Raw genomic sequence first — 19774 nt, forward strand, 5'->3', positions numbered from 1 at the left:
TAACATGTAAAATGTAATATTTATTTTAGAAGAAAATATGACAATATTTTAAAGTATATCTAGGGTTATTTTCAATGTTCTATACTCTGTCTTTCGTATAAATAATTAATAGTTAAGAAAATCACACCATTCTCTAAAAACAAACCAACACAAGCTTTCATTAATCTGCAACTAAAGATTAGCTTTCCATTTCTTGTCAGGATCCATGTTGCTAACTGTGGAAAGAAAATTAGAGAGTAAAAATTTAACAACAGATAAGCAAATTTAATGGATTTTAAGTTATTTTGTGGCTAGTAAAAGCATTCATTCCTAAAATAATTTTATTGCTCAATATAAAGTGGGTATTTTTTTTATTTTTGGACATATAAAAGCATTGTTGAGGCTTCTACACAAAATTCAAGCTTTAAGCTTCTTGATTTTAAGGATTAAACTTCTAGAAAGATTAATTTGATGAATTAACCTAAAACTAGGAAAGACAGATTGACTGCTTTAATATCTTTGTGTTACTACCTTTACTACTGCTAAAACACTTGGCTGTTCCCAAGCCTTCTACATGTGAAATTCTTTGTGGTCTTGTGGTTGGGAGAGGAGAAACTATCTTTCCATTACACGCCTTTGATTATAGTTCTGGTGGGTAAGAACTGCAACCCCTAAGCAAAATTCTAATTCCTGTGGGAACTTTAGGTTCCAACTTGTGGTCCACTGGCCTTTCACTATTAACCCTTCCTAGTGCGTTTCTCCATCTTACAGTGACGTTCAAGGAAGGGCTTGTAAGAAAATATTTTAGATGCTGGTAATAAAAGAAGTGAAGTTTGGAAGTATACTTACAGATTTTTCCTTCTTTTTCTAATTTTATCAAATGAAGCAAGACATTATGTTCAGCCATCTTATATAAATGCTCAGGAACAGTCTAAAAAGAAAGACAAGAGTGAAAGAAAATATTTGCTTTTTAAAAAAGAAGAAGTTAATCGTTTTGAAACTATTGAAGAAAAAATGCATCAAACGGGGAAAATTTTAACTTAAATACATTTTTATAGAGGAATAATCAAAATGATTTCACCTTGTACATGTCTTGCTTTAGGCCACTGTATTTCTATCTATGTACCTGTAGATCAAATAGACTGAACAGTCCAGACAGTTAATAGTGTCAGTTTTGTTCATCACTGAATACCCAGTGCTTAGCATAATGGCACAGAGTAGGAACTCCACATTTTATGAATGAATGAATAAATAAATAACTATAAAAATTATTCTAGATAGTTTTGATGATGCCACAGATCCATTGGCCCTATGGTTTATTTATTAGGTTACATGATAGTATCTTTGTATGTTTCCATTGGTTATACTACATCTCCCATCATTTAGTTTTCATCCTGAAAATTTCCTTAGACTTCTCTTAAAACACACATTAGGGGCGCCTGGGTGGCGCAGTCGGTTAAGCGTCCGACTTCAGCCAGGTCACGATCTCGCGGTCCGTGAGTTCGAGCCCCGCGTCAGGCTCTGGGCTGATGGCTCGGAGCCTGGAGCCTGTTTCCGATTCTGTGTCTCCCTCTCTCTCTGCCCCTCCCCCGTTCATGCTCTGTCTCTCTCTGTCCCAAAAATAAATAAAAAACGTTGAAAAAAAAAAAATTAAAAAAAAAAAACAAAAACACACATTAAAAAAAAAAAAGTTTATTTAATTTTTTTTGGGGGGGGGCAATGAAAGAGGGGTACAGAGGATCCAAAGTGAGCTCTGCATGGACTCATGAACTGCAAGATCATGACCTGAGCTGAAGTCAGATGCTCAACTGACTGAGCCACCCAGGCGCCCCTAAGCATTCATGCAACAATGAGTTGTATTGTTGACTCACTTCTTACACAACCAACTTGGCACAGCAGTATCAGATATTAATGTTCCCAAATATAAACTTCTAACCCCCAACTCTCCCTTAAGCTCCATTTACCATATCTGCCATTGTGATCTTCTAATTTTTTTTAAATATTTAGTTTTTAGAAAGAGAGAGAGAGAGAGAGAGAGAGAGAAGGGGAGGGGCAGAGAGAGAGGGAGACAAAGAATCCTAAGCAGGCTCCAGGCTCTAAGCTGTCAGCACAGAGCCCAATGCAGGGCTCGAACCCACAAACTGCAAGATCATGACCTGAGTGGAAGTTGGATGCGCAACCAACTGATCCACCCAGGTGCCCCCAGCATTGTGATCTTCAAGATCTGATTATGTGACTCCTCTCCCAAGATCCTTGAGTGGCTATGCCCAGGTTTATTGGCTAAAGCCCAACTTTTTAGCATGGTGGTGAAAGCTTCCATGATCTGATCATCCTTGCCTTTCTGCCTCATTCCCTGGGATTCCTTTCCTGCCCATCCCTATATGTATTGTGTGCTCCAGTCATATGCAGTTTCTTTGTGGGTTTTCAAATGTACACAATGCTGGTTTATTACTCCCAGGGCATGTTTTTCCTTCTGTCTAGAATGGGTTCTTTTCTCCTATACTCTGGCTTGGGAAATGCTTATTCTTTCTTTAAGACTCAATGAAATGATTAAAATTTTAAAGCTTTTCCAGGCAAGCCTTAATACCCTGCATCTTCCATCAGATATAATTTATTCTTCTTTCTTTAATGCTCTGATATACTATATAGAGGTCTTGGAGGAAGCCTGGTATGATAGAAAAAGCAAGATATGAATAGTATCTGACATCTCACTTTTGAGTATGTGACATCTGCTAGTGGTGTACCTTTGGAAGTTACTTAACTCAAACTTTCTGAGTCAGTTTAAAAAAAAAATTTTTTTTTAACATTTATTTATTTATTTATTTAATTTTATTTTTTTAACATTTTTTAAAATTTATTTTTGAGACAGGGAGAGACAGAGCATGAACGGGGGAGGGTCAGAGAGAGAGGGAGACACAGACTGAAACAGGATCGAGGCTCTGAGCTGTCAGCACAGAGCCCGACGCGGGGCTCGAACTCACGGACTGTGAGATCATGACCTGAGCCGAAGTCGGACGCTTAACCGACTGAGCCGCCCAGGCGCCCCAACATTTATTTATTTTTGAGAGACAGAGAGAGACAGAGTGTGGTGGGGGAGGGGCACAGAGGGAAGGAGACACAGAATCTGAAGCAGGTTCCAGGCTCTGAGCAAGCTGTCAGCGCAGAGCCCGACACGGGACTTGAATCCATGAACCATGAAATCATGACCTGAGCCTAACTAAGTTGCTTAACTGACTAAGTTGCTTAACTGAGCCTAAGATGCTTAACTGACTGAGCCGCTCAGGCGCCCCAGTTTTTTGTTTTTTAAGTCTATTAAATTGGAATAATAGTATCTTCATGTATTGAGAATTCGAGGTATATGAATTAAGGACCTCAAATTACGTTTGTAAGTGTGAAACAAGGAGTACAGCATCTAGCACATAATAATGTGTTCAAAAAATGATAGAGTTAGTATTACAACTATCTGTTGAACGTGTCTGTCTTCACTAAACTATGAGTCCTCTGAGGGCAGGGATCTCTAATCATCTGTGTAACTCTGTATCTCGTCCATTGTGTGGCACAGGTACCTAGTAAATGTTGACTGAATACATCTCTGTGTAATACCTAGTACTATTCTGTATGCAACAGGTACTTGACACACATATACAGTGAGTATACCTCTGAACATACCTCTGAATGCAGAACCAGCATTTTTTAGGGTATGGGAAACTGCTTAATGACTCATCTGGGAGGGTTATAAGAGTTCTGCTGTCTATACTTAAGTTAGGAGAGAAAACCCCAGTGTACCAATGTATAGTCTAGAGTGGCTATACTCTAGTATTATGAGGAAATGAACTCTTTCACAGAATTTAAATATTTATGTTACCAGGGGCTCCTGGGTGGCTCAGGCGGTTAAGCATACGACTCTTGATTTCGGTTCAGGTCCTGATCTCATGGCCGTGGGATTGAGCCCTGAGTTGGGTTCCACATGTGGAGCCTGCTTAGGATTCTCTGTCTCGCTCTCCCTCTACCCCTCCCTTACTCATGCATAAGCATTCTCTCCCCCTCTCTCAGAGAAAGAAAATTTATATTACCGCTTTGCCAGTGGCACTTTTTATCTTTAGCCATTTTAACCACTCATCCCTCCTTTTTAAAACAAAGCACACTGAGTACGATGTGATTGTCTTGATAACTTAGGCCTATGGAACGTTACAGTTCTTTACTAATTATAACTGGGCCCAGGTACTTTTCAAGCTCATCTTTATACTCCCATGTATCTTATGGCTATACAGGTTGTGGTAGTAGTTATATATGATATGCTCAGAGGTCACTGACGCGAGGGTTTCTTTTCTCTATATACATAAGTTATTTACTCATGTTCTGTTACATGTACTTTCTCCTTCTTCTTCCTTGTTAGGCATTGCTACTTCTCCCTGCTATCCCAGTATGTCTCTAGCAGATAACCCTTCTCACTTGCTACAGACTAGGACACCGACAATCAAGAGGGATACAATAATACATAAATCGCTATAGGCTGTTGGTAATGGTCTCTCCTACAGAATGAAGTACATAAGGTTTAATGATAGTTCAGAATGGTTTGTTTGGTTTCTCGTGTCCATTTTTGTTTAACTTCTGTGTTCTAGAAAGTTGAGATTGTTGATCTCAAATTTATACAACCGCACTACTTATAAAATTAACAGGCTTATTCTGTTCTGGGATGTGATAAGTCTACCATATGTGTTCTATTACATAGATTCTTCTTTTTTTTTTTTTTTTTTTAAATCTATTTATTTATTTTTGAGAGAGAGAGAAAGTGAAAGCAGGGAGGGGCAGAGGGAGAGAGAGACAGAGAATCCCAGGCAGGCTCTGCTCTGTCAGCTCAGAGCCTGATGCGGAGCTTGAACTCACGAACTGTGAGATCATGACCTGAGCTGAAATCAAGAGTCTGATGCTTTAACCGACTGAGCCACCCAGGTACCCCTGTGTAGAGTATTCTAATAAAACTGTTGCTATGTAAAAATAAGATAAATGAAAATTACCTTGTAAATGTTTTTTACCAGCTCCATTGCTGTAAATGATTTTTCAAAATTATCATGAAGTAATGTAAGAATCTGCTGTTCTCGCATATTTCTGTGAGAAATGTATTCCAGAATTTTATCTTCGGCATTATGGATTACTGGGCCGTGTCCTGAATTAGAATTATAATATTTATTTCAAACAGATAAAAAACACTAAGTACAACTGAAATTAATTCAGTCTGTTTAAAAATAATGCATATGATGTATTGAAAAAGCATACTAAGTGTTCCAAATATGAATTTGTGGAAAATGATACAGGTGTAAGAGATTTAAAAATTACATACAATGCCAAAACCAGAGTATTATATCAGATAAAATCTGCATGAAATGTTACTATATACTTAAAAAAAAATTAACAACAAAAACAATAAGCACATGAGTAAGGATAGGTACTATTTATAGTGTGCTCATTATCTGCCAGGCACTGCTCTAAATGCATAATACATATTATTGTGTTTTTTGAATATGAAATTTATTGTCAAATTGGTTTCCATACAACACCCAGTGCTCATCCCAAAAGGTGCCCTCCTCAATGCCCATCACCCACCCTCTATATATTATTGTTGTAAGAGTCTGATGAGGTAGGCACTCTTATCATACCTTCTTTATAACAGAAGTGGGAGTGTAAGGAGGGTAAATAATTTGCCCACAATTTCAACAGTGAGGAGGGGACGGTGCTGGGGTTCTGACTTGTGAGCTTTTAATTACTCTGTGCTCTTACCCACCATGCCACACTTACAAAAGATTGAAAGGAGGAATGTAAAAAGTAGCTTCATGTAAATGACCAAGATCTATTAAAAATTCACAAGAACCACAGTAAAACTTTAAGCATCTTATGTATAGTCTAGTCATTCAGAAATGCTGACAACCCCGATTAAGTTATAGTAAAAGTTCCCTATGACCCAGCAATAGCACTGCTAGGAATTTATCCAAGGGATACAGGAGTACTGATGCATAGGGGCACTTGTACCCCAATGTTTATAGCAGCACTCTCAACAATAGCCAAATTATGGAAAGAGCCTAAATGTCCATCAACTGATGAATGGATAAAGAAATTGTGGTTTATATACACAATGGAATACTACGTGGCAATGAGAAAAAATGAAATATGGCCTTTTGTAGCAACGTGGATGGAACTGGAGAGTGTGATGCTAAGTGAAATAAGCCATACAGAGAAAGACAGATACCATATGGTTTCACTCTTATGTGGATCCTGAGAAACGTAACAGAAACCCATGGGGGAGGGGAAGGGAAAAAAAAAAAAAAAAGAGGTTAGAGTGGGAGAGAGCCAAAGCATAAGAGACTGTTAAAAACTGAGAACAAACTGAGGGTTGATGGGGGGTGGGAGGGAGGGCAGGGTGGGTGATGGGTATTGAGGAGGGCACCTTTTGGGATGAGCACTGGGTGTTGTATGGAAACCAATTTGACAGTAAATTTCATATATTAAAAAATTAAAAAAAAAAAAAAAGTTATAGTAAAAGTTTTTTTTAAGTTTTTAAAGTTTTTTTTTTTTTTTTTTTAAACATTTATTTATTTTGAGAAAGAGAGAGCACAAGTGGGGGGAGGGCAGAGAATCCAAGCCGGCTCCATGCTATTGGTGCAGAGCTTGACGTGGGGCTCGAACTGAGATGAAACCAAGAGCCAGATGCTTACCTGAATGAGCCACCCAGGTGCCCCTAAGTCATATTGAAATTTAGTTGCTCTTTCAGATAGTGCAAATTATGTATGACCCAAGTCTGCAAGAGGGATGTTTAAAATATTTGAGAACAAATTCAGCAGACTAACCTGTTACCATATACAGAGCATGGGCTTTGGTTGGAATATTGACTATCACTTACTAGTTGCGTGGCCATCAAAAGTCTGAATCCCTGAGCTTGTTTCTTCAGTGCAATGAAGATCCCACGACCTGCTTCACTGGGTTTTTGTGAGGACAACACTGGAAAGGTCCCTGCACAGTACCTGAGAGGTAGCAGGCCTTAATATATAGTAGCTATGGTTACAGAACGTATTTTAAGTTCCTGCTATGCCAGTAGGCCAGTTCACTGGAGTCACTAATACTCTAAGAACCTTTACCAAGGCAGCCTCTCGTTAGTTTTACTCCAATGTGAGTACATCAAACATGTGCTCTCTTCTCTTTAAAAACAGCTGTCAGCTTCCATTCCTCTTAGGTCATAATAAATCCAAATGCCCAGCTCCACTATGTTTCCTATCCCCTCAGCAGTAGAAACTCATGAAAGAATATAAGGGGATTGAAGACACTGTAATTACAAGTCTCTCCATGGCTCTCTGGTTAGGAACAAGTTGGAAGGACTTAAACAATTAGGTAACCTCGTTTCTTTTTCCTTCTGGGCCCTCTTGTCCAGTCCTATATCTTTCTTCACTTTTAGGATAAAAGGGAGGTTCATATTGAAGAGCAATGCAGTGACAGCTGAGATACTAAAACAGGCTTCTTTTTCTGGAGAAGTGAAATGAATACACAATTTTACAGTTGACATGGAAGCTACTGATATTTCAATAGTGTGAGTTAAAGACTAGAGCTCAGAGTTCACTGCTAAAATGCAGTCTACAACAGAAATCAAATTGACAGAAGTGAAGACAGTTTGTGGAATGAAAATGTAAGTTTATTTCCTTTGTTTAACAGTTCTATTAATAGCTGTGTAGATATTAAAAAATAACCCTTATATCTTTATAAAAAGTTATTAATATTACTCTCAGCCTGTTTAATTGCATGGCTTGATAAGACCTGGGGGGGGGGGCGGTGATTTAAAGAAGCACTGTCTATCTCTTCAAGCCCTGAAAACATAAATACACATACAGACAAACCAAAATGAACCTTCTCCATCATGTCACACAAGTGGATCGCTACATGTAAGAAACTACCCACCTGGATATATAATATCAGCTTTGACTTTCAACAGTTCTTTTAGGGAGTTCATATAATCATAAAGGTCCTCAAATATAGTTGTTCCTTCTCCTAGGATGCAATCTCCAGAAAAGAGAGCATTTTCCTCTTCTAAAAGTAGAGCCATATGATCATCAGTGTGGCCAGGTGTGTGTATAACTCTAGTTAAAAGACAAAGAAGAAACAGTAACAATTATAGACTCTTAGGCTTAGAAGAAACTTTGAGAAGTAAATTATTCTCTGTCCTCATCTCAGTAAGACACAAATAAATGATGTTAACCTGTTAGAAAGCTCCTTTAAAATTTTTTTATAAATGTTTTTATTTTTGAGAGGGAGCGAGAGAGAGAGCACGCGCGAGAGTGCGTGCACGAGCGAGCACGAGTGGGGAAGGGGCAGAGAGAGAGGGAGATACAGAATCTGAAGCAGCTCCAGGCTCTGAGCTGTCTGCACAGAGTCCAATGTGGGGCTTGAACTCATGAACCACGAGACTGTGAGCTGAGCCGAAGTTGGAGGCTTAACCAGCTGAGCCACCCAGGCACCTTGGGAAAAAAACCAAAAAACAAAAAAAAAGTCCTTTTTTTCTTGTGGCCCATTGAAAATTATCACCAGAAAATTCTCTCCTTTAAATCAAATTTCGCATTCTGAAGTGCAAACTCAATACTTTCCCACCTTTTTCTCAATAATAAGCATGCACTGATTACAACAAATTTTGAAAAGAGAAAGGAAAATACTTAAAGGAGACAACAATTCACAATCATTGCACTACTCAAAGACAGTGCTTTTATTATTTAAAAACAATTTTTTTTCAATTTCCTTTGCATATGTTTATCTTACAATATACTTTATGGCAAGACTATGAGAAAAAAGCACTTTTGTGAGTTGCTGGTGGGAGAGCAAAACGGTAAAGCCCACAATGAAGGGAATTTGGCATTTTCTAGCAAAATTACATAACCCTTTGACCCATCGCTCCCACTGCTAGAAGTTTACCCTGAAGATACACCTTCACAAAAACAAAAAATATATACAAGTTATTCATCACACTATTTATAAAAACAAAGTATTAGGAACAACCCCATACCCATCCATAGGACACTGTGGTCACATTGTGGTACATCCACACAATGGAATATATGCAGCAGCCATCAAAAAAAATGATGAAACTCTCTATGAACTGATATGGAGTAATCCACAGGATATACGGTCAAGTGATAAAAAAAAAAAAGAGAGAGCAAAGCGTGGTTCTTTTCACGCCTTTGCTTTGTTGCTGGTGCAGGCTGCGAAGTCTACTTGGTGTCGCACCCCGGTCTTTCAGGCCATGCGCGGTGGGCCTCAGGACAAGGTGGCTGGTATGGTTCTGGGAGCCTGCGGGTGCATGTCTGGCCTGGCGTTTGGACCCCGGAGACACACAGGCAGCTGTACTCGGCACCTCGCACTGCCCTGATGAGAGCGCGTGGCCCTGGGCCAGCCCCTAACATCAACTTTGCTGAATGTGCCACGAAGCAGATCCTTGACCTCCCTCCACCTACAGACCCCTCACGGTTGGGTAAGCTCTCCCCCTGCCTCGTCTCCATTTGGCCTTATCACCAAGCACCTTTTCCACACAGCCATCCAGACTGAGGAAGACCTGGAAATTTCAGGGCCACGGGAGCCACAGCCACAGCCCCATCAGTAAGCATGGAAGCGCCCAGAAGGCCGGGATAATGCTGGTGGCATGCATCACCATGGGACCGACTTTGACAAGTATCATCCAGCTTGCTTTGGGAAAGTTGATATGAGGCATCACGACAGAGGAACCGGGGCTTCTGCCCAACCGTCAACCTTGATAAACCGTGGACTGTGGCCAGTGGCCAGACACGGGTACATGCTGCCAAGAATAAGACTGGAGCTGCTCCTATCACTGGCGTGGTGTGATCGGGGTACTACAAAGTTTTGGGGAAGGGAAAATTCCCCAGACAGCCTGTCACCTTGAAGACACAATGACAGTGGGAGAGCTGAGCAGAAGATTAAGGGTGTGGGGGGGGGGGGAGGGGCTGTGTGCTGTGTCCTGGTAGCTTGAAGCCATGTGGAGGGAGGTTCATTAAAGGCTAACAGATGCTTTTCTCTTAAAAACAAAGTGTGCAAGAGTGTTGACAATTGCTCTTTTGTATAGAAAGTTAGGGAAATGAAAATGTATCTATTTCCTTATTTTTGTAAAAAGAAAAGAAGGATAAATAAAAAAATGAATGAATATAGTTGCCTTATAGGGGTAGGCAGGTACGATGTAGGGAACAAAGATACAAGCAAGAAGTCTCTGATAGTAACTTTTTATTGGTTTTAAATTTTAAGCTGATATATTCTAAACATGAAACTAAATAAAAGGTGAAAGAAAACGTTAACATTGAATACAGAAAGAAGCCAATCTTACTATGCACCAGATAACAGCCATACTAATATTAACTCCAGTAACTTTTAAGTACTAAGATTATACATCCTTAATAGAATATATCCCAAGATTAAAAGAACTGGAAGGATTTTGAACTTGGCTTAATAGGTTTATTTTTGGCAGTGTGAAGGTTACCGTGTTTCTGAGATTATTTTGTGTTTATTGTATCATAGTATAAACGAGTAAGTAAATTGATGTTGAGAAGCAAGGTTTTTACTGTGGGATAAGGAAGAAATATATATGAATGAGGGAATTAAGGTTTTGGGTTGTTTCTCATCTGAACTGAGGAATCATTATGAATTCTTTTTTTTTTTTTTTTTCTAGCTCCATGAAAGGCCCAGAAGTAATGATACTCCGGTAGTAATGAGCACACCTCACACTTAGTTCTTTGTTTCTAAATACCATTTCCCACTTAATGAAGTCAGGGTTCTTGAAGACATGGCTGGCTCCAGGTCTGGGGCAGGGAAAGTAAAACGTGATACGGAGACATCTCTTTTGTCTGGTTCAGTGTTACATGAAAATAATTCCGGGAGGCGTATTTTCATAGCTATAAACATGTGTGGGTTGTCTGATATCTTATGGACAATCTTATGAACGATCACACATCCAATGCATTTACAAACAGAACCCCAATCATTTTTTTTTTTTTTTAATCTACAAAAATTGATCAGGAGAAGCACTCTTTTTCAGAGTCTGCGGACTGTCTTATCTGTCACTGTGCTTGCAATGCGTCCTTTCTTTTTTCCTCCCGTTCCCTACTCCTGAACTCAGTAATGGTTTTCTTTGATAACCAAGGCAATGAGATTTCTTAAATTAGGGGATCAGAAATTCCAGTTCTCCAGTCACCTGGGCAGCAAATGCTTTAATCTGCATAAAAACGGTATTAAAATTCACTTCACATAGGCAGGGGGAGGAAAGGAGATGACATCAGAGGTGCTTTGCCACAGATCAGAGGGACTGCAGCTGTGGCCTTCCCATTCATCAGGTGCCACATTTATCTAGTTCTGCCACTTGTGTGACACAGCAGACTTTATAAGGACGGCTCTCTTAGAAGATTTAGAACAGGTAACAAAAGCTGTCAGACTGACTTGTCTTTGAGAAATTGAATTTAGGTCACTAGAAAATTCTTGAAGGTTATATTCAGAATCAAATCCTACTGAAACACCTGCTTTCTTCTTTTTCACTAAAGGGTTCTTGGTGGGTATTGTCTCTATCTCTATTGTATTTCTCCCCCCAAATTGGCAAGTAGACCACATCAACTGGACATGAAGTACTTGAGGACTTAAGTAGATTTTAATCTTCTGTTTATGGAACTTTTGCTTAACGAATCTTCTCGTTAACATTTAAAACAACTGGGTTTTACTAACTTTATTAAAGATGGAAATTGGAAACCATGTCATCAGTAAACTAAATGTTTTATTCAAATTCTAGTATAATTTGGGGCGCCTGGGTGGCTCAGTCGGTTGAGCGTCCGACTTCAGCTCAGGTCATGATCTCACAGTCTGTGAGTTCGAGCCCCGTGTCAGGCTCTGTGCTGACAGCTCAGAGCCTGGAGCCTGCTTCCGATTCTGTGTCTCCCTCTGTCTGCTCCTTCCCCACTTGTGCTCTGCCTCTCTCTCTCTCAAAAATAAATAAACATTAAAAAAAAAAGAGAATCAAACTCTAGTATAATTAGATTTTTGTGAAAAGGTTATTTACTAAGTCATTTTTAAAAAGTGTGTCTACTTTTTTTGATTCTTTTCATTTACCTCCCCAATCTTAAAATAGATTCCCATAATTCATCTTAATCAGAATTCAGTGAAAAATTAAATGCAATTCAGATAATATCGAGGGCTTTGGCATCAATTCACCCCATGAATCTAAGATCACATTCAAGTGAGGGGGAGGCAGTGACACGAAGCACGCACATGAGAGGCTTTAGGGCACTGATACTGTCATCACTTGATCCAGTGCTCCTCACATGGTTTGTCCAGTTTGTAATAATTCACCATGTTGCACACTGATGATATGTACACTTTTCTTTTTGTATACTTTAATAAAAGCTTAAAAAGATATGGTCTGTTCGTGGCAGATGGGTGGTAATTAATTACCTGGGACCAAATGTTCTCAATCTGCAAATTAGGTATAAGTCTAATATCCATGATTCTGTAATAACCAATAAACCAGTACCGTGGTTCCCAAGCCTTTGAGACAGACCCTTACTGTGTGATGGGGGAAATTCATCATTGCTGAGAATACTCCCTGAAGAAGTAGTAATGTAATGTTTATTATCCTTAGGTATCATGAACAAATTATAGGAGATACTACCGTATTTCCAACAAGAGCATTTTTAGAAAATTGCCCGTAAATTTATGGTTTATGAATTAAATTTATAAATCAATGGCATAGTAGGAAAAAGGGAACACTGGTTTGAAAGAGGGCACGGATACCCAGTTCTTCATCTTCTCTTTCTCATTCATCTGTTCATCTATTTCCCTCTTTGTAGGTATTTACTCTGTGTTGGTAAATATTCCGTGCCTTCTGTGTGCCAGGGACTGAGGATCTGAAGATGAATCTGGTATCTGCCTTGTGTCAGAGAACAGCCAGCTTATCATCAAACCTTTCTTCTTTTTCCTGGGCATGAATTTAAACTCCATTTTTCCAGCCTCCCTGCAGTCAGCAGTGGCCCACCATGACTGAATTTACAGCCAGTGCAACAAAAGGTCTGGTTTGCGAAAGCCTCCCATGAAAGATCCCTTCCATGCTCCTTCTCTACAACCCGATGGATTGACCGAGGTGAACAAGGTGACCTTGAAAACCATCTACTGAGGATGGTGGAGTCGTAAGATGAAAGGTATCCGAAACGTTATTTGCAGGGGCGGGGGGCACTGGATGATCAGGAAGCTTTTGTGGACTTTATGTGACTGGGAAGAAAACTTAATTCATGTATGAACCATCATACGTTTCGGGATTGGTTTACTACAGCAACTGTCATTAACACTGCGAGCCTAAGGGGTTTATTACCGTTTAAGGAAATACCTACTCACACACACAAAAATTGCAAGACAACTCAATAATTACTATAATAAAATACAAGTTATATGAAAGTTAGAGGAAGGAGCAGTTAATTCTGCCTGGGTAAGTAACACGTGAACCGAAGTTGGAATATTTGGATACGGTTAATTGTGTTTACAAGGAAATGGTAGAACTCAGGCCAGGAAAGTGGTTTGGGGCCAGACAGTGACATGGTGAGGAGAATAAACATGATTTTGTATGCAGTGAGAGTTATTCAGGGTTTCAAGTGACATGGGGTGTGAAGGGTAGATTGAAAAGGGGAGCCTGGAGACAGAAATATTAAGCAAGAAGCAGTGGTGGTGGACACGAAGAAAAGGGGACAGAATAGACAAATATTTTTAAGGTAAAAACTAACCTCATTAGATGTGGTGGGTGGGGAAAGGGGGAGCGATAAAGGTGAAGTAGAGCCAGCTTTCATCTTAGAAGAAAAATTAAAATCTTATGTGCTGAGAGCAATAGGTGTTCTGAAGTCGGAAAGCAAGTCGATCATGGGGGACCATCAGTAGTTCGTTTTTTAAACTACTGAGTTTGAAACAACTCCTCAATCTCACTTAGGTTATGGGAGATTATGGGTCTGGCCTAAAATGTATTTACTTTAGGTACGGATCATCTTTTGGAACTGACAGCATGAGAAGGTCCTTAATTTGACTGAGAGCTCTAAACCACCCTGGCAGGAAATGCTGATCTATTTTTTTAATTTAAATCTTATTAAAAAACGGTAATCCTATAATTCAAACAAATTAATTTTAAAAGGGTAGATAGAGTGAAAAGTCTCTTCCCCTATTTCTCAAGCAACTGGTTTTTCTTCCCAGAGTAACCAATGTTATCAGATCTTTTATATCCTTCTTGAGATACTCTTCACTCTTATAAGCAAATATGCAGAAATCTCCCCCTATTTACTTTTCATAAGACATACATCACCTCCTCCCCGCTTCCCTGGCTAAAGGATGTTTACTGACCTGAGAGTGGCACCCTCAGTTTTAATCATGTCTCCATCTTGCAGATAAACATATTGTTGCTTTCCATCTCCTATAATTTCTTCTCTTGGAGGGTTCCGTGGGAGTTTTTTAATGCAATATGCAGTGTCTAGTAACAAAACATGTAAAATAGATTAAGTCATACTTTCAATGACAATTCAGCCTTTTAAGAGATCAGCTTTCATAGAGCCTAACACTGTGCATGACGGCAAAAAATACTAACATTAAGACAGAGACAAGAGGAAATGGGATGGGTTATAGCAGCGTTATCTCTGGAATAGTATTTTTTCTATCCCAACAAAAGAGCTTTTTATTGTTTCATGTGCTTCTAGGTCTACATAAACGCCCTTGAGATTTTCTAGTCACCCTTATTTTATACAAAAGTTTGAAAGTAGTTCTTCATAATCTCAGCTAGTTTTGCTATCAAGATGGGTGTTGAGGGGCGCCTGGGTGGCGCAGTCGGTTAAGCGTCCGACTTCAGCCAGGTCACGATCTCGCGGTCCGTGAGTTCGAGCCCCGCGTCAGGCTCTGGGCTGATGGCTCGGAGCCTGGAGCCTGTTTCCGATTCTGCGTCTCCCTCTCTCTCTGCCCCTCCCCTGTTCATGCTCTGTCTCTCTCTGTCCCAAAAATAAATAAAAAACGTTGAAAAAAAAAATTAAAAAAAAAAAAAAAAAAAAAGATGGGTGTTGAAGAGGCAGTAATGCAGTACCTGAGAATTTTCTTTCTATCTAGGTCTTAACATAGAGTAGAAGAAGTCATGGCAGTACTTAATAATAAAAGGATGAGAGCACAGTGTTCTTTCTGTGAATGTTGAACGGAAGCCTCAAACCCGGGGCTAAGATATGAAATTGTTAAAATAAATTTAACCCATACTAGACCTCTCACTGACGTTAAGAAAATCAATTAACCAATCAATAGCTGAGTGTGAATTATCTAACCGGTATACTATACACAGTGAATAGAAGCACCATGACATCCAGATGCTTAAAAACTGTCACAGTTGGGGACATAAAATTTACAAACCAGAAATAATTAAAGAACTATCCTTGGTCTCATTTAATGAATACTACGTGGACAATTCAGCTCATAAATGCAATGCTAGTTAAGAGAAAGAAGAAACAATTAGGAAAAAAATTCATAGACTTGATATAACTTGAAGCGTGGCGTAAAGGATGAGTAATTCGGGAAAAGGTACTGAGAAGGACTTATAGGTAAGGGGAACAGCATCTGGAAAAGCACAGAGATGACCACGTGCGTCTACCAACCTGTCTAATGCAAAACACTGGCTGAGAAGCGGAGATAAAGTGGGATTAGATGCGCTCAGACCATGGAGGGCCTTATATTGCCTTTCACAGAATAGAGGAATTTAAACTTTACCGTATGTGGCCACTGTACACTCTTTGGAAAGAAAATGAAATAATGTTAACCCGTTGATCAATATGGCAGCTCTAGGTGGGACAATGGAGGGGAAGAGATCAGAAAGACCAGGAGGGGATGACTAGGTGTCAGAACTAAGGTGACAGCAGTGGACAACATGGAGAAGAAGACATTCAGGGAAACACTGACAAGGCACAGAAATCAGGCTAGAATGGAAGAGAAAAGAGATAGAAATACAGCAAATGTAATAAAAATAAAACAACTGGGACCAGACCTTCCCTCTCCAGCCCCAAACTCCACTATTTTGTATCTTGGAGGCTGAAGCAAAAAATAATATGCTATTCTGGGAACTGGCATTACATAATAAGGCTGTCTTCATTCTGGAGTGAGATGGGGAGGTTTTTTGGTATGTGTTTATTTTTAATCTGTATAATTTTGTCTTTCAGTAGAGAAGTAGAGGTATTACATTTCTTCTGGTTATGAGACCTTTGGTACACAATCCTTCCAAAAAACTCACCGTTATCTCAAAATTATAAAACAAATGACATACAATAACTTTGTGTTAGTTTTTAAAGTTATGTGCAAATATGAAAACACATGTCCTCCTCAAATTAACAATCTATATAGGCAGGATGGAGAAGGGCATGCTGAAAGCAATCATATAATAATAATTGTATTTAATAAAAGCTTATTGACAGATAATTCAATAGTATAAAATTCATCCTTTTAAAGTATATAGTTCAGTGTCCTTAAAGTATATCCAGGGGTGCCTGGGTGGCTAAGTTGGTTAAGCATCTGACTCTTGGTTTCAGTTCAGGTCATGATCTCACACAGTTGGTGGCTTTGAGCCCCGCATCTGGTTCTGCACTGATAGTGTGGAGCCTGCTTAGGATTCTTTCTCTCTCCCTCTCACTCAAAATAAATAAACTAAAAAAAAAAAAAAAAAAAAAAAAAAAGCTGTATAACTATCTCCACTATCTAATTTTGTAATGTTTTCAAAATCCCTCAAAGAAACCCTTTACCCAACTGTAGTCACTCCCTATTCTCTCCTTCTTCCAGCCCCTGGCAACCACTTACCTACTTTCTGTCTCAATCATGTAATTATTTTAACAGGGGGAAACCCTCAGTCATTTGTTAAGGTTTGAATAATGGTTTATAATATCATTGTTAATGCTAATTACTGAAGCTGATACAAGCGATATTGTTTATAATACCTTCCAATGAGAATACATTCTAATTGAATGGCATAGAAGCAAACATTTGACTCTTAAGACTGGGATGGGAAAGAAACGGCAAAGACCCAGCTTTAGCTGCAAAATAACAGCTATCAGATTACAAAATATATTCTGTAAGATTTACTTAAAAATAAACCAAAATATTGGGGCAGCCTGGGGCTATATAGTTCTCATGTCTAGTAAAATTCTGGTTTCCTGCCAGCTACTGGGAGTTCCTAAATTATACACTGATTGTATATTAAATGTTTGAAAGCAGGATGCTTCGAAGTTACTGTATCTTCTCACGGAAGTCTTTTTTTTTTTCTTAAAATTTTTAAATGTTTATTTTTGAGAGAGAGAGCAAGCAGGGGAGGGGCAGAGAGAAAGACACAGAATCCAAAGCAGGCTCCAGGCTCCAAACTGTCAGCCCAGAGCCTGATGTGGGGCTCAAACCCACAAACGCACATGAGATCATGACTTAAGCCGAAGTAAGACATTTAACCAACTGAGCCACCCAGGCACCTGGTCACAGAAGTCTTATAAATGGCATTCATAATTTAGGTGTGGCCTGTAAAACCACAGGTTGTTAGCATCATAAAGCAGTTGAAAAATTTCTGCCATCTGATAGTTTACAAAAATAGTAAAATGATACGGAACAAAGAAAGTAATAAAATAAAATGGAACAAGAATGCCAGTAATTAAGGATTTAGAGAATGAAGAAATACATGGGACTCTTGCGGGGAGATTCTGAAAGGTACCTCTGTATGATTTTAGTGCTGAGCAACTCAAGGTCTGTATACAGTTGGTCTAGCTTCAATAAAGTTCAGAATGAAAGTCAACAAGTTACTTCTCAAAATATTAAAATTTTAGTGGCTATAGAGCAGTGTCAAATTTTTTTCTTTATTTTGGGGCTTGAACTCACGACCCTGACATCATGACCTGAGATCAAGAGTCTGATGCGTAACTGACTGAGCCACCTAGGTGCCCCTTCTCAATTTTCTTTAAATCAACCTAATAGGTAATCTATTATACAAATATTCATTATTTTATATGGAACCCAAAACTTTTAATTTTTAATTTAAAGAAATAGGTCAAATGTCCATTGGCAGGTGAATGGATAAACAAATCATGGTATAGTCCCACCATGGATTACCACTAGGCAATAAGGAACACACTACTGATATATGAAACCTAGGTGAATCTCAAAAACAAGACGCTGTGTGAAAGAAGCCAGAGAGTGATTCTGTATGCTTCTATCATGTGACATTTTATTTATTAAAAACATTTTTTTAATGCTTATTTATTTTTGAGAGAGAGAGAGAGAGAGCAAAAGCAGGGGAGGGGCAGAGAGAGGAGGACAGAGGATCCAAAGCGGGTCTATGCTGACAGCAGCAAGCCCGATGTGGGTCTTGAACTTGCGAACTACGAGATCATGACCTGAGCCAAAGTCAGACACTCAACAGACTGAGCCACCCAGGCACCCCCCATTATGTGACATATTAAACAGGCAAAACTAATCTATAGTGAAATAAAGCAGATTAGTGGCTGCTAGAGGGAGAATCACTGCAGAGAGGCACCAGGGGACCTCTCTTTAGGGGCATGAGAGTGTTCTTTATCTTGACTGGATTGGTCACAAAGGTGTTTATCAAACTATACTTTTTTTTTTTTTTTATAAATTTTTTTTTCACTGTTTTTTATTTATTTTTGGGACAGAGAGAGACAGAGCATGAACGGGGGAGGGGCAGAGAGAGAGGGAGACACAGAATCGGAAACAGGCTCCAGGCTCCGAGCCATCAGTCCAGAGCCTGACGCGGGGCTCGAACTCACAGACCGCGAGATCGTGACCTGGCTGAAGTCGGACGCTTAACCGACTGCGCCACCCAGGCGCCCCCAAACTATACTTTTAAAATGGGTACACTTTATGTATATAAATTCAAGTTCAATGAAGTTGATTTATGAAACAGTAGGCCATAAACATTAAAAAATTTCAAACTGACCCTCATGCTAAAAGAGTTGGCCAAAGCTAGTCAAGAATCTTCAGCATTGATTTTTAATTCACAAAATTTAATTGGTAGATAGATAAGAGAAAGGTGAGGAAAAGTGACACTGAAAGATAATGATTTCCTATGGCATACGGTCCTCTAGGATTGTAAGAAAGGAGGTAAGAGGGGGAGACTGTGTGGCTCAGTCAGTTAAGTGTCTGACTTTGGCTCAGGTCATGATCTCACCGTAAGTTTAAGCCCCGCATGGGGCTCTGTGCTGACAGCTCAGAGCCTGGAACCTGCTTTGGATTCTGTGTCTCCTTCTCTCTCTGCTCCTCCCCCACTCACACTCTGTCTCTCTCTCTCAAAAATAAATAATAAAACATCAGGAAAAAAAAAAAAGAGCTAAGAAGGTAACAAAGGTTGGAGCGTTTTTTAATAATGGGCCTGGTGATATTGGGTGCTCTGGCTGAAAATATCTTGGTGTCCCAAATGTAATCTCAAGCCCAAAAAAGACGACACTTAAAAATATTTAAAACATGAGTTGAATGCAGATGTGCATTCCTTTTGTGAATGAATGCTCCTGACCTTCTTCCTTCATGTGTCTTGAACTTGCCAAGCACACCCCAATTCCAGTATCTCTGCTCTTGCAATGCCTTCTTGTCTGTTCAGACACGCCAGCCAGCCAGCCATACTGTATAGCTTACACCCCCTCCCTGTCCACTCTTGATACAAACCACTGCCCTTCCGCCACTTTGGCTTCTTTCCCCTTTTACTTTACTTAGCTTTACTTTTTTCTTCATGGCACCT

General features: G+C 39.4%; 1 protein-coding gene across 1 annotated transcript in view; it reads right to left on the reverse strand.

The window, feature by feature from the left end:
- The window catches only part of LACTB2 (lactamase beta 2), a 33473-nt gene continuing 13699 nt past the window's right edge, over positions 1–19774 (reverse strand). The window contains exons 3-7 of the mRNA XM_058699796.1: positions 14374–14500; positions 7921–8099; positions 4998–5146; positions 829–910; positions 1–215 (exon numbers count right to left, since the gene is read on the reverse strand). Coding sequence (XP_058555779.1) covers positions 172–215; positions 829–910; positions 4998–5146; positions 7921–8099; positions 14374–14500 — 581 coding nt within the window. The 3' untranslated portion in view covers positions 1–171. The remainder of the gene's footprint in view (positions 216–828; positions 911–4997; positions 5147–7920; positions 8100–14373; positions 14501–19774) is intronic.

Source organism: Neofelis nebulosa, chromosome 14 (genome assembly GCF_028018385.1).
Source record: "Neofelis nebulosa isolate mNeoNeb1 chromosome 14, mNeoNeb1.pri, whole genome shotgun sequence".
Lineage (NCBI taxonomy): Eukaryota > Metazoa > Chordata > Mammalia > Carnivora > Felidae > Neofelis > Neofelis nebulosa.